The sequence below is a fragment of the Salvelinus alpinus genome, chromosome 3 (genome assembly GCF_045679555.1).
Source record: "Salvelinus alpinus chromosome 3, SLU_Salpinus.1, whole genome shotgun sequence".
NCBI lineage: Eukaryota > Metazoa > Chordata > Actinopteri > Salmoniformes > Salmonidae > Salvelinus > Salvelinus alpinus.
Window position 1 is genome coordinate 41,419,246 of NC_092088.1, and position 19,230 is coordinate 41,438,475.

General features: G+C 41.6%; 1 protein-coding gene across 2 annotated transcripts in view; it reads right to left on the bottom strand.

Annotated features, from left to right (window-relative positions):
• The window catches only part of LOC139570709 (inositol polyphosphate-5-phosphatase A-like), a 189,605-nt gene that overhangs the window by 123,645 nt on the left and 46,730 nt on the right, over positions 1-19,230 (bottom strand). For both annotated transcript variants that reach the window (XM_071392841.1, XM_071392840.1), the window contains exon 2: positions 575-616. In XM_071392841.1, coding sequence (XP_071248942.1) covers positions 575-616 — 42 coding nt within the window. The remainder of the gene's footprint in view (positions 1-574; positions 617-19,230) is intronic.

The window sequence follows — 19,230 nt, forward strand, 5'->3', positions numbered from 1 at the left end:
GATTAGCTAACATGCTAAGCAGTTGCAAAGTAGCTGAAAAGTTGTAAGTTGTTGAAAAGTTGCTAATTAGCTAAAATGCTAAAGTTGTTCATGATGAGATTCCAACTTGCAACCTTCGGGTTGCTAGAAGTTTGCGTTATACGCCCACCCATCCACGCAACTAACCACCCTACTTTTGTTTTTTGCCTTAAGTAACCATCGGTCTTTTGTAACCATACCAACCATAACATATCATACTAATTTGAGTGCCCCGAATGTACTTATACTATGTTACGTATAATCTATGAGACCAGGCTGGTGCAACAGCTGTCTGCCTGTCTATCTATCTGAATTGACTTCCCCTGCTAGAGTGGAAAAAGTTGTGGTTTCTCAGATGTTCCTATGTAGATCAAAGGTAAGATATGACACGGCCTGTGCTCTTTTCTCCTCAAAGTAACTATCACTCAATGAGTCAAACATAGCCACATGACTACAATAGAGTGCCAGAAATGCAAAGAGCAGATGGGCCTAGAGAAGAGTTGTACATGTCTGTATTCAGCACTGTGTCAATATGGAGAGGATAGGTTCAACGTACCTGGTAGAATTCCCGCAGCCATGTCTTCTGTAGGTTATCAGGCTGAAAACACAAGATAAACTCTGTCAGTCAGGTAATTTTGACATGTATTTTATGACTCTAAAAAAATTACTTTGTCTATTCTTAAAAAACATGATTTCAACCTTAAATTCCTATTACTAGCGACTTAATAAGAACTTCCAGCAATGCCATAATAGAATGGATCTCAACAATATTACAAAAATTACTTTAGGTCTGCTTCAACAGTTTTTACAAGTAGGTAAGTATTGTTAAATGAGAACTGATGTCAAATTGTAACAAATTGTGCAAATGTGGAATGTCCAAACATGAATATTCAATGTAATTGAAATTAATGTGTTTTCATGTGGTGTATAGTGTAATGTCCTTTTTAACTTTCAAATGATTGAGGTTCTTCCACCATGTTTCCACATTTTCAGACAATACATGACAGTGACGTTTTTTGTGTGTGACTATTATAGGCATTATTTTATAGGTGACCTTTCATCTGAATATTGATTAATTGACCCCATGGGTCAAAATGTGGTTTAACCAATGTGTGACTAATATAGTGTGTTGTGAACAATTCAAATGATATTTTTCCACCAGATTTAACCCATACTTTTTACTGACATGTTCAAAAGTTTGGGGTCACATAGAAATGTCCTTGCTTCCATTAAAACATACATGAAATGAGTAGCAAAATGAATAGGAAATAGTCAAGACGTTGACGAGGTTATAAATAATGATTTTTAATTGAAATAATAATAGTGTGCTTAAAACTTTGCTTTCGTCAAAGAATCCTCCATTTGCAGCAATTGCAGCCCTTTGGAATTCTAGTTGTCAATTTGTTGAGGTTATCTGTAGTAGAGATTTCACCCTATGCTTCCTGAAGCACCTCCCACAAGTTGGATTGGCTTGATGGGTACTTCTTACGTACCATACGGTCAAGCTGCTCCCACAACAGATCAATAGGGTTGAGATCCGGGGACTGTGCTTGCCACTCCATTATAGACCGAATACCAGCTGACTGTTTCTTCCCTAAATAGTTCTTGCATAGTTTGGAGCTGTGCTTTGGGTCATTATCCTGTTGTAGGAGGAAATTGGCTCTAATTAAGCTCCGTCCACAGGGTATGGCATGGCGTTGCAAAATGGAGTGATAGCCTTCCTTCTTCAAGATCCCTTTTACCCTGTATAAATCTCCCACTTTACCACCGCCAAAGCACCCCCAGACCATCACATTGCCTCCACCATGCTTGACAGATGGTGTCAAGCACCCCTCCAGCATCTTTTCATTTTTTCTGCCAATCACGAATGTTCTTCTTTGTGATCCGAACACCTCAAACTTAGATTTGTCTGTCCATAACACTTTTTCAATCTTCCTCTGTCCAGTGTTCTTTTGCCCATCTTAAACTTTTATTTTTATTGGCCAGTCTGAGATATGGCTTTTTCTTTGCAACTCTGCCTAGAAGGCCAGCATCCCGGAGTCGCCTCTTCACTGTTGACATTGAGACTGGTGTTTTACGGGTACTATTTTATGAAGCTGCCAGTTGAGGACTTGTGAGGCGTCTCTTTCTCAAACGAGACACTCTAATGTACTTGTCCTCTTGCTCAGTTGTGCACCGGGGCCTCCCACTTCTATTCTCCACTTTCTGGAAGACCAAGTTTTGAAATCAGTGGAACGTCCCGTCGAAGCAGAGTATGATAGTAAAGACAATTCTGGCATTTGATTGCAAATGTGTGGAGGGAGATGAAAAGAGAAAACACATAAGGCTGTTGTATAAAACACGTCTCCGGATTACATCTTCAAACTAATGGCAACAATGGCCTCCGTGACAGAGAGGGAGATGAGTTCATCCATGTAAACAGGTAAGAGAGTCTAGATAGTGAAATGTTATACGTTTATTATACGTTTCTAATTTTGTCAGAAAGTGTTTTTTGTTGCAAGTTAAAGCATACTGATAGCTAGCTAGCTAATGTTAGCTGGCTGGCTTGCTAGCTAACGTTACATGTATAAACTGTGTAGTAATATTATTCATATCTCAGAGCCATTTGCATTGCTAGTTATAGTCTAATGTTAGCTAGCTAACTAACATTGAACCTAGTTGTTTAGCGTTAGCTACCTGCAGGGTAGTCACGTTATGAGATAGGTATATGGTTTATTCTTTAGCTAGCTAGATGTCTAGACAAAAGTCTCCACTATGCAAGTAACCATTTCACTGTACCGTTTACACCTTCTGTATCCTGTGCACGTGACAAATAAACGTTGATATAGTGTGTGTTTACCAGAGAGGGTAATGTGAATAACAACATGACCTGCACCAAAGTCAAATAAGGATATAACGTTAGGCCAACGATAGTGTCCAAGTTCTAAGATTCTCCGGTAGAATGCTCTGATTTTATTTTGTCACACTCAGAACGGTAAGATATTTTCTGTAATTAGCTCGCCATTAACTTGTAAGTAATAATCTTGTTATGAGTTCATTTTCCTGTAATAATGAATAAAAATGAGCTAAAGTTAAGACGATGTCAGCTATATGGTATGATCATAATTTGAACTGGCTAGTCAGCTAACTTAAACTAGAAACGAACCTAAACATTGTTTAGAAAGTTGCTTTTAGTTGCCCGGTTTGTTAGATTGACATACAGTGGGGCAAAAAAATATTTAGTCAGCCACCAATTGTGCAAGTTCTCCCACTTAAAAAGATGAGAGAGGCGTGTAATTTTCATGATAGGTACACTTCAACTATGACAGACAAAATGAGGGGGGAAAATCCAGAAAATCATATTGTAGGATTTTTAATGAATTTATTTGCAAATTATGGTGGAAAATAAGTATTTGGTCACCTACAAACAAGCAAGATTTCTGGCTCTCACAGACCTGTAACTTCTTCTTTAAGAGGATCCTCTGTCCTCCACTCGTTACCTGTATTAATGGCACCTGTTTGAACTTGTTATCAGTATAAAAAGACACCTGTCCACAACCTCAAACAGTCACACTCCAAACTCCACTATGGCCAAGACCAAAGAGCTGTCAAAGGACACCAGAAACAAAATTGTAGACCTGCACCAGGCTGGGAAGACTGAATCTGCAATAGGTAAGCAGCTTGGTTTGAAGAAATCAACTGTGGGAGCAATTATTAGGAAATGGAAGACATACAAGACCACTGATAATCTCCCTCGACCTGGGGCTCCACGCAAGATCTCACCCCGTGGGGTCAAAATGATCACAAGAACGGTGAGCAAAAATCCCAGAACCACACAGGGCGACCTAGTGAATGACCTGCAGAGAGCTGGGACCAAAGTAACAAAGCCTACCATCAGCAACGGCATTGAAGATGAAACGTGGCTGGGTCTTTCAGCATGACAATGATCCCAAACACACCGCCCGGGCAACGAAGGAGTGGCTTCGTAAGAAGCATTTCAAGGTCCTGGAGTGGCCTAGCCAGTCTCCAGATCTCAACCCCATAGAAAATCTTTGGAGGGAGTTGAAAGTCCGTGTTGCCCAGCAACAGCCCCAAAAGATCACTGCTCTAGAGGAGATCTGCATGGAGGAATTGGCCAAAATACCAGCAACAGTGTGTGAAAATCTTGTGAAGACTTACAGAAAACGTTTGACCTCTGTCATTGCCAACAAAGGGTATATAACAAAGTATTGAGATAAACTTTTGTTATTGACCAAATACTTATTTTCAAATATACTCATTTGCAAATAAATTCATAAAAAATCCTACAATGTGATTTTCTGGATTTGTTTTCTCATTTTATCTGTCATAGTTGAAGTGTACCTATGATGAAAATTACAGGCCTCTCTCATCTTTTTAAGTGGGAGAACTTGCACAATTGGTGGCTGACTAAATACTTTTTTGCCCCACTGTATACTAAATTCATTTTTAAACTGATGGGTTTATTGGTGTTAAAATACACCAGTTATGCTATTTTGTTTTTGTGTTTATGCTTTTTCATAATGACAACAACAAGTTTGATGTTGGACGACAATAGAATGTTCACGATGTCCCTGCGACAACTGTCTACAGACATGTCGATAGACTTAGTATTAAACAGCCTTTAGTTTTGAAATCTTTGGTTGTTTAGTACACTACCGTACACACTCTGTTTAGCACATGGCCTCACATGTGAATCCTTAAAGAGATGGGTGTGGATAAGGCTTAATAAGAGGGTGTGAACAATGCTGAATGGGTGTAGACAAAGAAGAGCTCTCCAGTTGGTACCATAACTTTCAAGAGACATTTTCTCAAAAGTGGGGTTACAAGTTTATCAACTTCCAAAGCAGAATTACTTTCCCATTGTTCCTCAACTGCAGTGTATGATACCATTTTCTAGCTGAGTCTCTACTTTTATCCAATGTAAAAACAGACCATTTCAAATGTTGTTACATAAGACCAAATCGTCAGTCACATATGGTTAAGCACATTTTTACATTAACTATTTATTGTAATATTTCTACTATTCAAGGTCACTACTAACAGGAATGGTGCAAAATTAACCCCTCACCAACTGAATTCCTGCCTTTTATCCCATTGGTGATGATTGAGTTGTCTTACTGCCCTCTGAGTGGGGTGCCATGACACAGAACTGTAGCAACCAATCAGGTACAAACTATGCTAATTGATGCAGGAGGGCTGGAGGAGTTGACCAATCAAGGTCAAGTGAAAATGTTTTTCAAAATCCATTTTCAAAACATGCTCTACCAGCCCGTTGAGAATAGGGTTAAATGACACATTGTTGAGAAATGTTCTATTCTCCTCCCTTTTTCTCACTGTTGCAAATACACTCTCATATACTTCTCTCACACAGACACACAGACGGGCAGGAGGCAGGTAGCCTAGCGCTTAGAGCATTGAACCAGTAACCAAAAGGTCGCTGGTTTGAATACCCCAGCAGACAAGGCGGAAAAATATGCCGATGTGCCCTTGAGCAAGGCACTTAATAGTATTGCGCCCCTGGAGCAAATTAGGGTTATGGCTGACCCTGTAAAACAACACATTTCACTGCACCTATATGGTGATTGTGAAAATAAAACATCTGTCTTTTTTTTTTCTTGACACACACCCACGTCTAACAAATGAGGGGACGGTTAGCATTCAGTCATATCATGGTAATACACAGGAAAATAGCCTAGAGGCATGCGGCCGATTCCATGGAAAAGTCAACCCGAGCATGTCCAAATAAAGTGAGTCATTTCCAAATAAAACCATGTTCATAATCATCCTGAAGGTCTATATGTACCGACCAACTCGATTCGGTCTTATGTGGCAAAATCTGAAATGGTGCATTTTACATTGGATAAAAGTAGAAACTCCGAGCTAGAAAAGTGTATATCATTCACTACAGTTGAGGAACAATGGGAAAGTAATTCTGCTTAAAAGTTGATCAACTTGTAACCTCACTTTTGAGAGAATGGCCTTTGAATGTTTTGGTTCACCTACTGGAGAGCTCTTCTATGTCTACACCCATTCAGCATCATTCACACCCTCTTAAGCTTTAGCCCCACTCATCTCTTTAAGGATTTGCACGTGAGGCCATGTACTAAACAACCAAAGACTTCAAGTCTAAAGGCTGGTTTATACTACCGGTGTTTTTGTAAATTTTAAAGTGTGCTCTGGGCATTCGAAAACTCAGAGCGCTGTCAGATTGACTGTTTGTAAATTCAGAGCGTTTCGCTCTTGAAGCGTTCACTGGACGCTCTGGCAGAGGAGTAGGGTTGATCCAAGCGTTCTGTCAATGATTGACACCATTGAAAAGATTAGCAAAAGCGACAGTATAAAATAAATAATTCTAATACTGAGCTATATTGTGTGTGCTTTAATTTAAAAAACATACACATACATATACACAAGTATATATATATACACACAAGTATATATATACACATAAAATAAGGTTTTGGGCAGAAATTCCCTCTGGAACATGTGAACATTCATGTGCCTTGAGAACAAACGTGTATGCCATCTGTAAATACAAATGTCCTTTGAAATGGCTATCCATGTGTTGACCTAAGACTTAAACTACAAACTCAGAGTTTCGATATGTTCATGTAACATCCATAATGCTTCTTATTTGCTTTATGTTTCCAACATGTCACTCTTTTGTGTATAACTCCCCCCCCCACACACATCAACAGTTTCATTTATATTTTGTTTGTCCATTTTGAGATACATTCAAGTTGGGATTGTACGTGCATATATAATGTCCATAATGCCGGAAATCACCCATACACAGTAGAAATCTATTAGACCTATTATCTGTTTTAACAGAGCCGCGCCACTTCCAATCAACTGCCTTTCTCCATGGGAAGATAATATCCATGCAGTCTGCTGCTCTGGCTCTACTGTCCATCTTTCAAACAGATTCCCATTCACTCTGCCTCTCCACTCTAAAAGGCCATTCCCAGGAACCTGGACTTCATTTCATCTGTGCTGTGGTGGAAATAAAGCCCAGGGCAGTCTACCATTTAAGGAAAGATCTCCCCATGTCGATAACCGGGCTCTGATGAACTGGTGTGTTGTGAGTTCATTCTGCAGCAGAGAGACTATATTAAGAATGCTGGAGAAAAGTCAAGCCCTGCAACTGGTGACTTCAGAGTACTGTACAGTAATTAGTAGGCTGCGGTGCAATACCACCGGGAAATATTCCAAAAGGGGAGAAAGCATACCTTTACATTCTTAAAGACAACAAAAATGTCAACATGGCAACCATCTTAATAAAACATTTAAAAACCGTTCTCTTATGCAACATCGGCCCACTGTAACCATCCATGAGGCCTTTGTTTTCCCGTTAAAAACACACTTTGCTTATCCTTGAACCTACTGTCAAATCTGATCGGAGGCTAGCATTTCCCCACACGTGCTCCAGCGGACCGTCACTAGGGGGTCCGTCGGTCTGTTGATGTTTCAGGGAGTACCAGAGCCTCTCCAGAGCCAGACAGAGTACACTGGCCACTGAGGGAGAGAAAGTGGCCTGGCAAGCTAGCGTCAGCATCATGGCCACTATAGGGCCGTATGTTTGGTGTGTGTGTGTGTGTGTTTGGAGAGAGCCAGAGCGCCATCTGTGTCCCACAGGTGCCAGGGTGAGAGCCGTGGCCCCGGACCCAGCCAGATCACAACATAGGGCTATATAAGGACATGAGCACTGGACCCTGTCATTAGTCACACAGGAAGAGAATGAGAGAAAGAAGGAGGGAGAAAGAAAAGAGAAAAAAAATGAGAAAAACATAGAAGTAGTGGGGTCTCACAGTGAACAAGTGTCTAAAGCCACCTGACTGTCTGTTTATGGTGTTGGGATTAAACACAGTGACCCCTGTGTGTGGACAGGTCAGGTGGACCAATTGTCACCCGTGTACAGTATAGTGTGTTCGCACACGTGTGTGTGTGTGTGTGTGTGTGTGTGTGTGTGTGTGTGTGTGTGTGTGTGTGTGTGTGACTGGTGTGTTTGAATGGTTTTAACAAAGTCACCCCTCTCTTCACTTCATCTCCCCTAATACCACCATCCATTGTGTACACACCACGGTCATCCAGTCCATTACTAACTAGGGCTTATTCTCTATTTATAGGTCTTTCCATTGTTTAGTTCCATCTAGGATCTGTGATAGTGGACCGCTCTGCCATTTCAAAGGGTTCCATCTGTGTATAACAACCATGTACACACATATAGTCCACCGCAGTAGTTATACTGGGCTAATCAATGCGAGTCTGTCTATTAAAACTATACAGCTTAAAAAAAAACTTGCATGAGCCATCCCACTTGGTACATCTGCAGTGTGTTCACAATGAGCCAGCTCTGGCGTAACACACTAATGAGACAATAAAACCTCAACTGTTGACAGTCCTTCAAACTAATCCTAGAGTAAATCTTCAGGACTCGAAAGTACCCATCCTAGAGATCTAGAGGAAAGATAAAACAAAGCCCAACTAATTTCAGGTGGCCGGGCAGGAACTCTATCCTAGCTTGAGGTAACTAGGATGATGACCCATCTCTGATGGTCCTGAGGAACAGACAATGACCTTGGCATGTTGGCCCTAAGGAGAGCCAGCCCCCCCCCAGGCACTCTGCTATGTGGGGCTCTAGAGAGCCCCAGAGAGAGAACAGGGCTAAAGTAGGACCGTTTTGGGCTTCTCCTAGGTGATCTAAATGTGAGCCCTGCACCTCGGTACCCTCCCACAGCTTATCAAAAGTTAATTGGCATGGCAGTTAGAGACGGGCTACACTGGCAGACAGACAAAAATAGATCATCCTTTCCCTCCCTCTTTCTCCCTCTACCTTCTCCCTCTCTTTCCTTGCCCATCTCTTCCGTTCTCTCGGCCGATGGCCTACCTCCAAGACAGCACGGGGAATTAAATATTCCACTCTGGTTTTAGTGAAAATCTACTTTTGTTGTCGTCAAAGTGGTAAATTCTTAAAGCGACCATAAAAGTACTAGATGCTCACAGTGTTGTCAAGCGTGAAAGACTCCTCACAGAGAGAGAGAGAGGCAGTGGTTCAAGAGCACTGACAGGCAACCTTGAACTGAGCTCAGCAGCACAATGATGACGCAAAAGACGAGTACATAATTCAGCAGAATATAAGCAAGTTGAGGAACTTGTAGGGTTCAGTCCACAAAGAATATCAGAGGCTACAGGAAGTGAAAGCATTTTTTGGGGGGGGGGGACAAACATAAATTTCTTGGGTTTTCGCTGATCTTTTCCACGGAGTAGCTATCTAAAGCCTCATTAATTAAACAAGTCAAAAGAGGTCATCTATAGGAGGTCGACTGTACCATGACCTCCCACAGTGTCACCACATGTAACTTATACTGTATATAATAAACTTGACCATGACATTTTGAGCCCAACAAGTAAACCAGAGGTCATGACCCCTGTTCCAGGTGTAACAGAGCCTCCTCACGATGCTTCCCGCTGAGGCCCTCCTCTCTGTTTCCATGGCATGGCGTGCCTGGCTCGGACATAAAGCATGTAATTTGAGATTTGTGGAGATGGGAAATTACGGCATGGTTCTGCCCATCAAAAGACCGACCCGCTGATCAGCTGGGAACACATGGTCACCACATGAGCCTCCCTCCTCCTGCCTCATAGGTCACTCAATCATCCTTTCTACCAGGTTTATTTTCCTCTCCCTCACGCCATTTCTCTCCTCCGTTTTCACTTTTGTCAAATCTGGGCATGTTGACGATCCCTCTATTTCTGCCCCTGTACTTTGCGCCATCTTTCTTGATAATCGTCTAACTCTCTCATTCCCATCACACTTGCTCTCTGTGTTCTTTCCTCTTCTCTTCACGTCACCGGGTGAGAACGTGAGGGTCGGAGGAGTTGTTTACGTCCATGTGTCAGGGAGAGGTGAGAGACATGCAATAAAACCATGACTGGAGTTATTTTTGCACTTTCCGCTATAAAAGAGTACAGGCTCGACAAGGCCATAATCTTTGAGTCTCAAATCCTTTCACGACTCCCCAATCACCCCGACACCCCTTTGCATCAACCACTGTAGCATACAACCACAGCAATGGGATAGGAGTGCAGTACAGGAATCGAAGCAATAGGCCACAGTTGCTTGGACACACTGCCATTGACAAATAAAAGTAGGTCTTTAGAAAGAAGAGTGTGATACTGTACAATGGCGGCTGTGGCGACTAGGGAGAGATGGGGATCTATACACTGTACAGCATGTATTTGGTCCAATGTATATTTTTCAATACATTTTTCAAGCAAACACTGCAGTACAGAAAAGATCGCCTGACCCCAATAGAAAATGAAGAGACAATCAGCACACAATGTGAGGTCTATTCTCTCTCATCTCAATGTTTTAATCGCTGCACATTATACCTGGACATGTCCTAATTTTGGGGGGGGGATAAAACCATGAATTTGTTAAAACAGTAAAGTACGTGATCCCTGTAATAAACATGTCTGCCCTGCCGCAGTGCCTGCCTGTTTCGCTGGGGCCGGCTGCTGTAATGACCTAGCATCTCACACTGTCTCCCCCCCCATGTGCCCCTCGTTATTCTATAACATTTCCAAATGCAATTGCAGGGAGAAAACACAATTTTGGAAGACACAAGTTGTCCATACTAAAAGAGAGGATGGTCTTAACTTTGTTGGTATAATTTGTATTTTTCAACAATAATTATTGAGCTCAAAGGTCACTGTTTTACAATCAAGATATCTGATATGTGACTCGTTTCAGGAAACTAGGCTTATGTCGTGGGTCCCTACTTCACAGGAGAGCCATTTGAACATAAACTTTTTTTTTTCTTCTCAAAATGCGTTTTATTGGCAGAAATGCTCTCTGGAACGTGAATTTTCATATGCCTTAACACAGTTGTATGCCATCTGTAAATACAAATAAAATGGTTAAATTACGAGCCTAGTTGGAAAAAGTCAGCAACCTTCCCCCTTAGCCAAGATTGGCTGAGATAATGAGTGGGCTGGACATGTTGAGAGATGAATTTGGATTGGTCTGCCATGTAGCACGCTTCGGTCTATAATATGAGCTGGTCCGTATGTGTAGGTAATCCTGACTAACGAGGCTTTAAATAAAAATATTTTGCGTAGCAGAACTGCATAAGTGTTGCTCTCCACTTTCTGGAGGACTGAGTTTTGAAATCCGCTTTCTGGAGGACCGAATTTTGAAACCAGCGGAATTAGAGTATGATAGCTAAGGAGATTGAGAAAACACCTGTCTCCGGATTACATATTCAAACTAAGGGCAACCATGGCAAACGTGACAGCGAGAAGCATCCATCCATGATGTATACGGGTAAGATAGTCTAGCTAGCTACATTTTCAGATATTACACATTTAGAATTTTGACAGAAAGCTAGCTATATGTCTTAACAAAAGACTCCACTATGCAATTATCCATTTCAAAAGAATGTCACTTTGACAACTGTTGATAGACGTGGCTGGTAAATTTGCTCTGGCTATCTACTCCAATTTCAGAACTCTCATCTGTGTGTGCCAGCAAAGAAGATCTGACGATTTACGAACACTCAACACCCGTTGTATATGGCAAACAATGTTAATTGTTGCCAGCAGCACAGTTAGTGTACCAACGCTCTGGATAACATAAAAACAGCCTAACCAACTCTGCTAGGGCGAGTAAAATGGTCAGTGAGCAGTTCTCTCATTTGTGTCTCTGGAAGTAGCTAACAAGCTAGCCAACGTTAGACAGTTAGCCTGGGTGCTTGACTGCTGTTGGGACAGAACGCTCGGATCAACCCTTAAAGAGATGGGTGGAGCTAAAGTTTAAGAGGGTGGGAGCGATGCTGAATGGGTATAGACAAAGAAGAGCTCTCCAGTAGGTACCAAAACATTCAAAGGCCATATTCTCAAAAGTGAGGTTACAAGTTTATCAACTTTCAAAGCAGAATTATTTTCCCATTGTTCCTCAAATGCAGTGTATGATATACCATTTTGTAGGTCTGTGTGTCTTTATCCAATGGAGAAAATAACAATTTCAAATGTTGCTACATAAGATCGAATCAAGGCGGTCGGTCAGTGTGCGAAATTGCGCATCGGCCATCGCAAAGTGCACTAGGCCTCATAGCAACATTACATGTACTATTAAATTAATAAATGCCTCCTAGCAGTAGGTGTTATATTTAAAGTTTGTGATTTAGCTCATGTGTTTTGAGTTTCCACTTCCTCAGGTGGTGAATTAGCACCAATTGATATAGGCCTAAATAGAATATTAGCACAAATAAAGATGAAGGGAAATTCATGTCTATTGAAAAAAATATATATAAATCTGGAGCCCTATATCACACCTGACTAACATTGAGCGAAGTGGAGTCTTTTGTTTAGACTTGTAGCTAGCTAGCTAAACAATTAATTATAATACTAACCCATAACTACAGTACAAACGGATTGTCATAAATAGCCACCATGCATGAAATGCTGTACTATGAATCTGCAGGAAGCTAAAGCTAACCAACTAGGGACAATGTTAGCTAGCTAGCTAACATTAGGCTATAACTAGCAATCCAAACGGCTTTCTGAGATACAAATAATATTACTACACAGATCATACACGTAATGGTAGCTATCAAGCTAACAGTACACTAACTTTTAATGAAAACTAAATGAGTAACATATAATATCTGAACATTTAGCTAGACTCTCACTCGTATTCACGGCAGCGTGTCTTTTTGGTTTGGTTCGTAGCAAGCTACAGCTTGTTTAGCCCATTATGTGAAGTCACTCCAGTTCACACTGACCATGTGCAGAAAGTCAACTTTTTCCTACTGATCTTTGTCAATAGCGCCTGCTAAATTCTGGGCAGCAATGTTATTGAGAGCAGCAGCAAAACTTTTGCAGTTCTCCATGGCCAACGTTATATCTTTCCAAAAAGCCACGGGAGCAAGGATCATCTACAGCTCACGTTATAGACAGAAGCATACTATATGGCAGACCAATCCGAACTCATCTCTCGGCATGTCCAGCACATCCATTATCTCAGCCAATCATAGCTAGTGGGAAGGTTCCTGCCTTCTTCCGTGGCTAAAGAAACTAGGCTCATAATTTAACAATTGTATTCGTTTTTACAGATGGCATACAAGTTCGTTATTAAGGCACATGAAAGGTCACATGTTCTAGAAGTCATTTCTGCGAGAAAAAAAAGCATTTTGATAAAAGAAATACTAATAACGTTCAAATGCCTCTCCTGTGAAATAGTGACATGCGACATACACCTAGTTTCTTGAAACAGGTCACATACAGTTGAAGTCGGAAGTTTACATACACTTAGGTTGGAGTCATTAAAACTTGTTTTTCAACCACTCCACAAATGTATTGTAAACAAACTATAGTTTTGACAAGTCAGTTAGGACATCTACTTTGTGCATGACAAGTCATTTTTCAAACAATTTTTACAGACAGATTATTTCACTATCACAATTCCAGTGGGTCAGAAGTTTACATACACTAAGTTGACTGTGCCTTGAAACAGCTTGGAAAATTCCAGAAAATGTTGTTATTGCTTCAGAAGCTTCTGATAGGCTAATTGACATCATTTGAGTCAATTGGAGGTGTACCTGTGGATGTATTTCAAGGTCTACCTTCAAACTCAGTGCCTCTTTGCTTGACATCATGGGAAAATAAAAATAAAAAATCAGTCAAGACCTCCACAAGTCTGGTTCATCCTTGGGAGCAATTTCCAAAAGCTTGAAGGTACCACGTTCATCTGTACAAACAATAGTACGCAAGTATAAACACCATGGGACCACGCAGCCGTCATACCACTCAGGAAGGAGACGCATTCTGTCTCCTAGAGATGAACGTACTTTGATGTGAAAAGTGCAAATCAATCCCAGAACAACAGCAAAGGACCTTGTGAAGACGCTGGAGGAAACAGGTATAAAAGTATCCATATCCACAGTAAAACGAGTCCTATGTCGACATAACCTGAAAGGCCGCTCAGCAAGGAAGAAGCCACTGCTCCAAAACCGCCATAAAAAAGCCAGACTACGGTTTGCAACTGCACATGGGGACAAAGATCGTACTTTTTGGAGAAATGTCCTCTGGTCTGATGAAACAAAAATAGAACTGTTTGGCCATAATGACCGTCGTTGTGTATGGAGGAAAAAGGGGGAGGCTTGCAAGCAGAAGAACACCATCCCAAACATGAAGCACAGGGGTGGCAGCATCATGTTGTGGGGGTGCTTTGCTGCAGGAGGGACTGGTGCACTACACAAAATAGATGGCATCATGAGGATGGAAAATTAAGTGGATACATTGAAGCAATATCTCAAGACATCAGTCAGGAAGTTAAGGCTTTGTCGCAAATGGGTCTTCCAAATGGACAATGACCCCAAGCATACTTCCAAAGTTGTGGCAAAATGGCTTAAGGACAACAAAGTCAAGGTATTGGAGTGGCCATCACAAAGCCCTGACCTCAATCCTATAGAAAATTTGTGGGCAGAACTGAAAAAGCGTGTGCGAGCAAGGAGGCCTACAAACCTGACTCCGTTACACCAGCTCTGTCAGGAGGAATGGGCCAAAATTCACCCAACTTATTGTGGGAAGCTTGTGAAAGGCTACACGAAACGTTTGACCCAAGTTAAACAATTTAAAGGCAATGCTACCAAATACTAATTGAGTACGTAAACTTCTGACCCACTGGGAATGTGATGAAAGCTGAAATAAACCACTCTACTATTATTCTGACATTTCACATTCTTAAAATAAAAGTGGTGATCCTAACTGACCCAAGACAGGAAATGTTTACTAGGATTAAATGTCAGGAATTGTGAAAACTGAGTTTAAATGTATTTAGCTAAGGTGTATATAAACTACCGACTTCAACTGTATGTGAAAACGAAAAACAGAAATTTAAGTGTTCAATCAGTTTTCTTCGTGGAGTGCCTTTGTTACAACTATTAAACAGGAAGCATATATGTAGGAACACTGTAACTGATTTTTAATAACGACAAAATAAAATATCCCTACCACCAAGACGAATGGTCAGCAAGACCATTACCATCATCAAATTATGATAACATCAGTAACCTAAACATCATTTTAAGCGATAATAGGTACGTCCCATCCTCTCTCCGGTCTCATCGTTGAATTTGGTGGCGTGGACACCTGCTTAGTACGCTTCGTTCTGGCATTTTTTTTGTTGCTTAGATCACAGAGGTGTAGGTTCAGACTGAGGCTCAGAAACAGAAGAATAATCAGAAATGTCATGATTAATTTCTTCCCCACCATCTGAAACATTTTCATTCAGATTTTGTAGCAACGCTAACGCAGCATGTGCATCCATTCGTCTTCTTGCCACTGTAAATTAGACACTCTCACTGTGTACTCCAAGTAGGCCAGAGTAGACTTATAAGACTGCTTGGATTCCTACTGGAATAGGAATACATCAAAACAACAGAATGGCCCACCCTGTTCATCATTCACAATTGGTGATTACATAATTATGCATTGTTCGCTTTTTCCCTCGTTCATCAACTCACCCATTCTCCCTCATCATACTTTGCGTCATCTGTTTTTCGTGTTAAATTAGTTTTGGAATAGTTTATGTTCAGTTGAGGCAATTATCGGGATGATTATCAACTGGGCAGGGTACCTCCAGCTGTCAGGAGAAGGAGAGGAGCAGGCCCTACTGTCGGGAGGGGAAAACCATTCCAAAAAATGCCATGCCCTCTTAAATTGGTTAGAATTACAGTTCTTTCGGATGGGGGCATAACTTTAAAAATGTCCGATAATGAAAATGTTATGAGCAGTCCAAATCAGTGCTTTAGCAGTTCTAATGTTAACCATAAAGGCCGAGTGACTAGGGTTTTCCTTCACAATGTTGCATAATCATCTGCTATCGTTATAGAGCAGCTCATTATAGAATTAATTAGAACAGAGCCACTCGGAGACCACTCGGAATTAACCTCAATGAGCCCGCCTCCTCTGGGGTCTCCCCACCCAACTGACAGGGTGAGGGACTAGGGGTCTGGAGGTAGACAGTATGCAACAGGGTAGAACATGGGTCTAGCTCAAATGGTCTCTTCGTCTCAACCCCTTCATCTGCACTTATTGAAAAAAGAGAGACAAGTAATGGTGTAAACTCATCATTAGGCTGGCTTTCATCTGGTCAGTTCTTTAAATATCAGCTCATTGTAGGAGAGAATAGATTTTTGTTAATTGAGAAAGAGCCTTTGGCCCCTGTACTGTATCCCGGGAGGTGGAGGACTAGTGTACATCCTTTCAGTAGAGAGACTCCCACCGTAGACCTCAGAGAGAATCAATAGTGCAATTAGCTAGGCTGAGTAGGTGAGTGTCATGCGAACAGGAAATTACAGCAAAGAGAATAACAACAGCTGTGTGGTGACTGGTGAAGGCGGATACAGGCTCAGTCTCACATCGTCTCCACAGCAGCACACGACTGTTCTGCCGCAGTAAGACTTCCCCTGTTTTTTTGCCAAAAATGAATACAATAGCCATCACAGCACAAAAAAAACAAAAAAACACACAAGACCAGAGAATCTGACACTGCTAGCCACTTGTGATTCAACACAGATGCTAGGTCTCCCACAATCAATATGCTGCAGCTACTGTATCTAAGCAATCACCTCTGCCTACCACAGTAAGGTGGAAACGAAGACGTCAAAACAAAGATTTAAGACATACAAGGCATCAATGTGCATTTCTCCTCACAGTAAATAAGTGGCTGAAATGTCAGTAGTTTCACTCTCTATGCCCATGTTAAACAAACAAGCAACAGGAAACCCCGTCATACCGCATCTATCAGACATGCATTTAGTCTTACTACAGTAAATACATGCTTCAGTCAGAAGCGTTACACATGGAGACCCATGAGTTTAAAGATATGACAGAGGCCTGTGAAAGTCTAAGTGAATGGTGTGCGTCATTTAGCTCGAGGAGCAGGCATGTGCATACCACTCAGCTCGGGGCACAAGAGACAACTAAAGAATAACCACAACTCTCAAAAGACCTGGGTTCAAACAACTTAAAATCCTTTAAATACATTGAGTGTTTGCTTTAGCCTAACTGGAGTGCCCGGTGGGCGGGGTTTGCAATTTTGGGACGTGTCAACTGGTCCCATCGCAACAGGCATGCTTAAATCGAGCACAGCTAAAGTATTTGTGATTTCAAATAGTATTTGAACCCAGGTCCGTCTCCTAGGAGGGTCTAAGACGACCATAAGACAAGAGACTATGAGAGAGTACTGAGGATGTGAGGTCAGTCGAGGTCTCTGCAGTGTCTGGAAGCTCACAAGCCCATTCATTATCCTTTACACACAATGTATGGGAGGATTGTGTAATTAAAGGGTGTCACTGCGACAGACTGTACAGCTGACAGGAGAGCTGCTTGGTATTAGATCTGCTCTTAAAAGGGATTCGTGAAAGACAGAACAATCTCAGTGTTTTTCCCCAAAAACGTTTCTTAATATTAACAAATTTGAAATATATATTTTGTTAGACCAAAGTATCAGCTATCACACCATGTAAAAGGAACCTGTTTTTTTATGTTTTCATAAAATGAAACTAACTGGATTTGTCAACTCCATGTACAGTGGGGAGAACAAGTATTTGATACACTGCCGATTTTGCAGGTTTTCCTACTTACAAAGCATGTAGAGGTCTGTAATTTTTATCATAGGTACACTTCAACTATGAGAGACGGAATCTAAAACAAAAATCCAGAAAATCACATTGTATGATTTTTAAGTAATTAATTTGCATTTTATTGCATGACATAAGTATTTGATACATCAGAAAAGCAGAACTTAATATTTGGTACAGAAACCTTTGTTTGCAATTACAGAGATCATACGTTTCCTGTAGTTCTTGACTAGGTTTGCACACACTGCAGCAGGGATTTTGGCCCACTCCTCCCTACAGATCTTCTCCAGATCCTTCAGGTTTCGGGGCTGTCGCTGGGCAATACGGACTTTCAGCTCCCTCCAAAGATTTTCTATTGGGTTCAGGTCTGGAGACTGGCTAGGCCACTCCAGGACCTTGAGATGCTTCTTACGGAGCCACTCCTTAGTTGCCATGGCTGTGTGCTTCGTGTCGTTGTCATGCTGGAAGACCCAGCCACGACCCATCTTCAATGCTCTTACTGAGGGAAGGAGGTTGTTGGCCAAGATCTCGCGATACATGGCCCCATCCATCCTCCCCTCAATACGGTGCAGTCGTCCTGTCCCCTTTGCAGAAAAGCATCCCCAAAGAATGATGTTTCCACCTCCATGCTTCACGGTTGGGATGGTGTTCTTGGGGTTGTACTCATACTTCTTCTTCCTCCAAACACGGCGAGTGGAGTTAGACCAAAAAGCTCTATTTTTGTCTCATCAGACCACATGACCTTCTCCCATTCCTCCTCTGGATCATCCAGATGGTCATTGGCAAACTTCAGACAGGCCTGGACATGCACTGGCTTAAGCAGGGGGACCTTGCGTGCGCTGCAGGATTTTAATCCATGACGGCGTAGTGTGTTACTAATGGTTTTCTTTGAGACTGTGGTCCCAGCTCTCTTCAGGTCATTGACCAGGTCCTGCCGTGTAGTTCTGGGCTGATCCCTCACCTTCCTCATGATCATTGATGCCCCACGAGGTGAAATCTTGCATGGAGCCCCAGACCGAGGGTGATTGACCGTCATCTTGAACTTCTTCCATTTTCTAATAATTGCGCCAACAGTTGTTTCCTTCTCACCAAGCTGCTTGCCTATTGTCCTGTAGCCCATCCCAGCCTTGTGCAGGTCTACAATTTTATCCCTGATGTCCTTACACAGCTCTCTGGTCTTGGCCATTGTGGAGAGGTTGGAATCTGTTTGATTGTGTGTGGACAGGTGTCTTTTATACAGGTAACGAGTTCAAACAGGTGCAGTTAATACAGGTAATGAGTGGAGAACAGGAGGGCTTCTTAAAGAAAAACTAACAGGTCTGTGAGAGCCGGAATTCTTACTGGTTGGTAGGTGATCAAATACTTATGTCATGCAATAAAATGCAAATTAATTATTTAAAAATCATACAATGTGATTTTCTGGATTTTTGTTTTAGATTCCGTCTCTCACAGTTGAAGTGTACCTATGATAAAAATTACAGACCTCTACATGCTTTGTAAGTAGGAAAACCTGCAAAATCGGCAGTGTATCAAATACTTGTTCTCCCCACTGTAGATTTAGAAT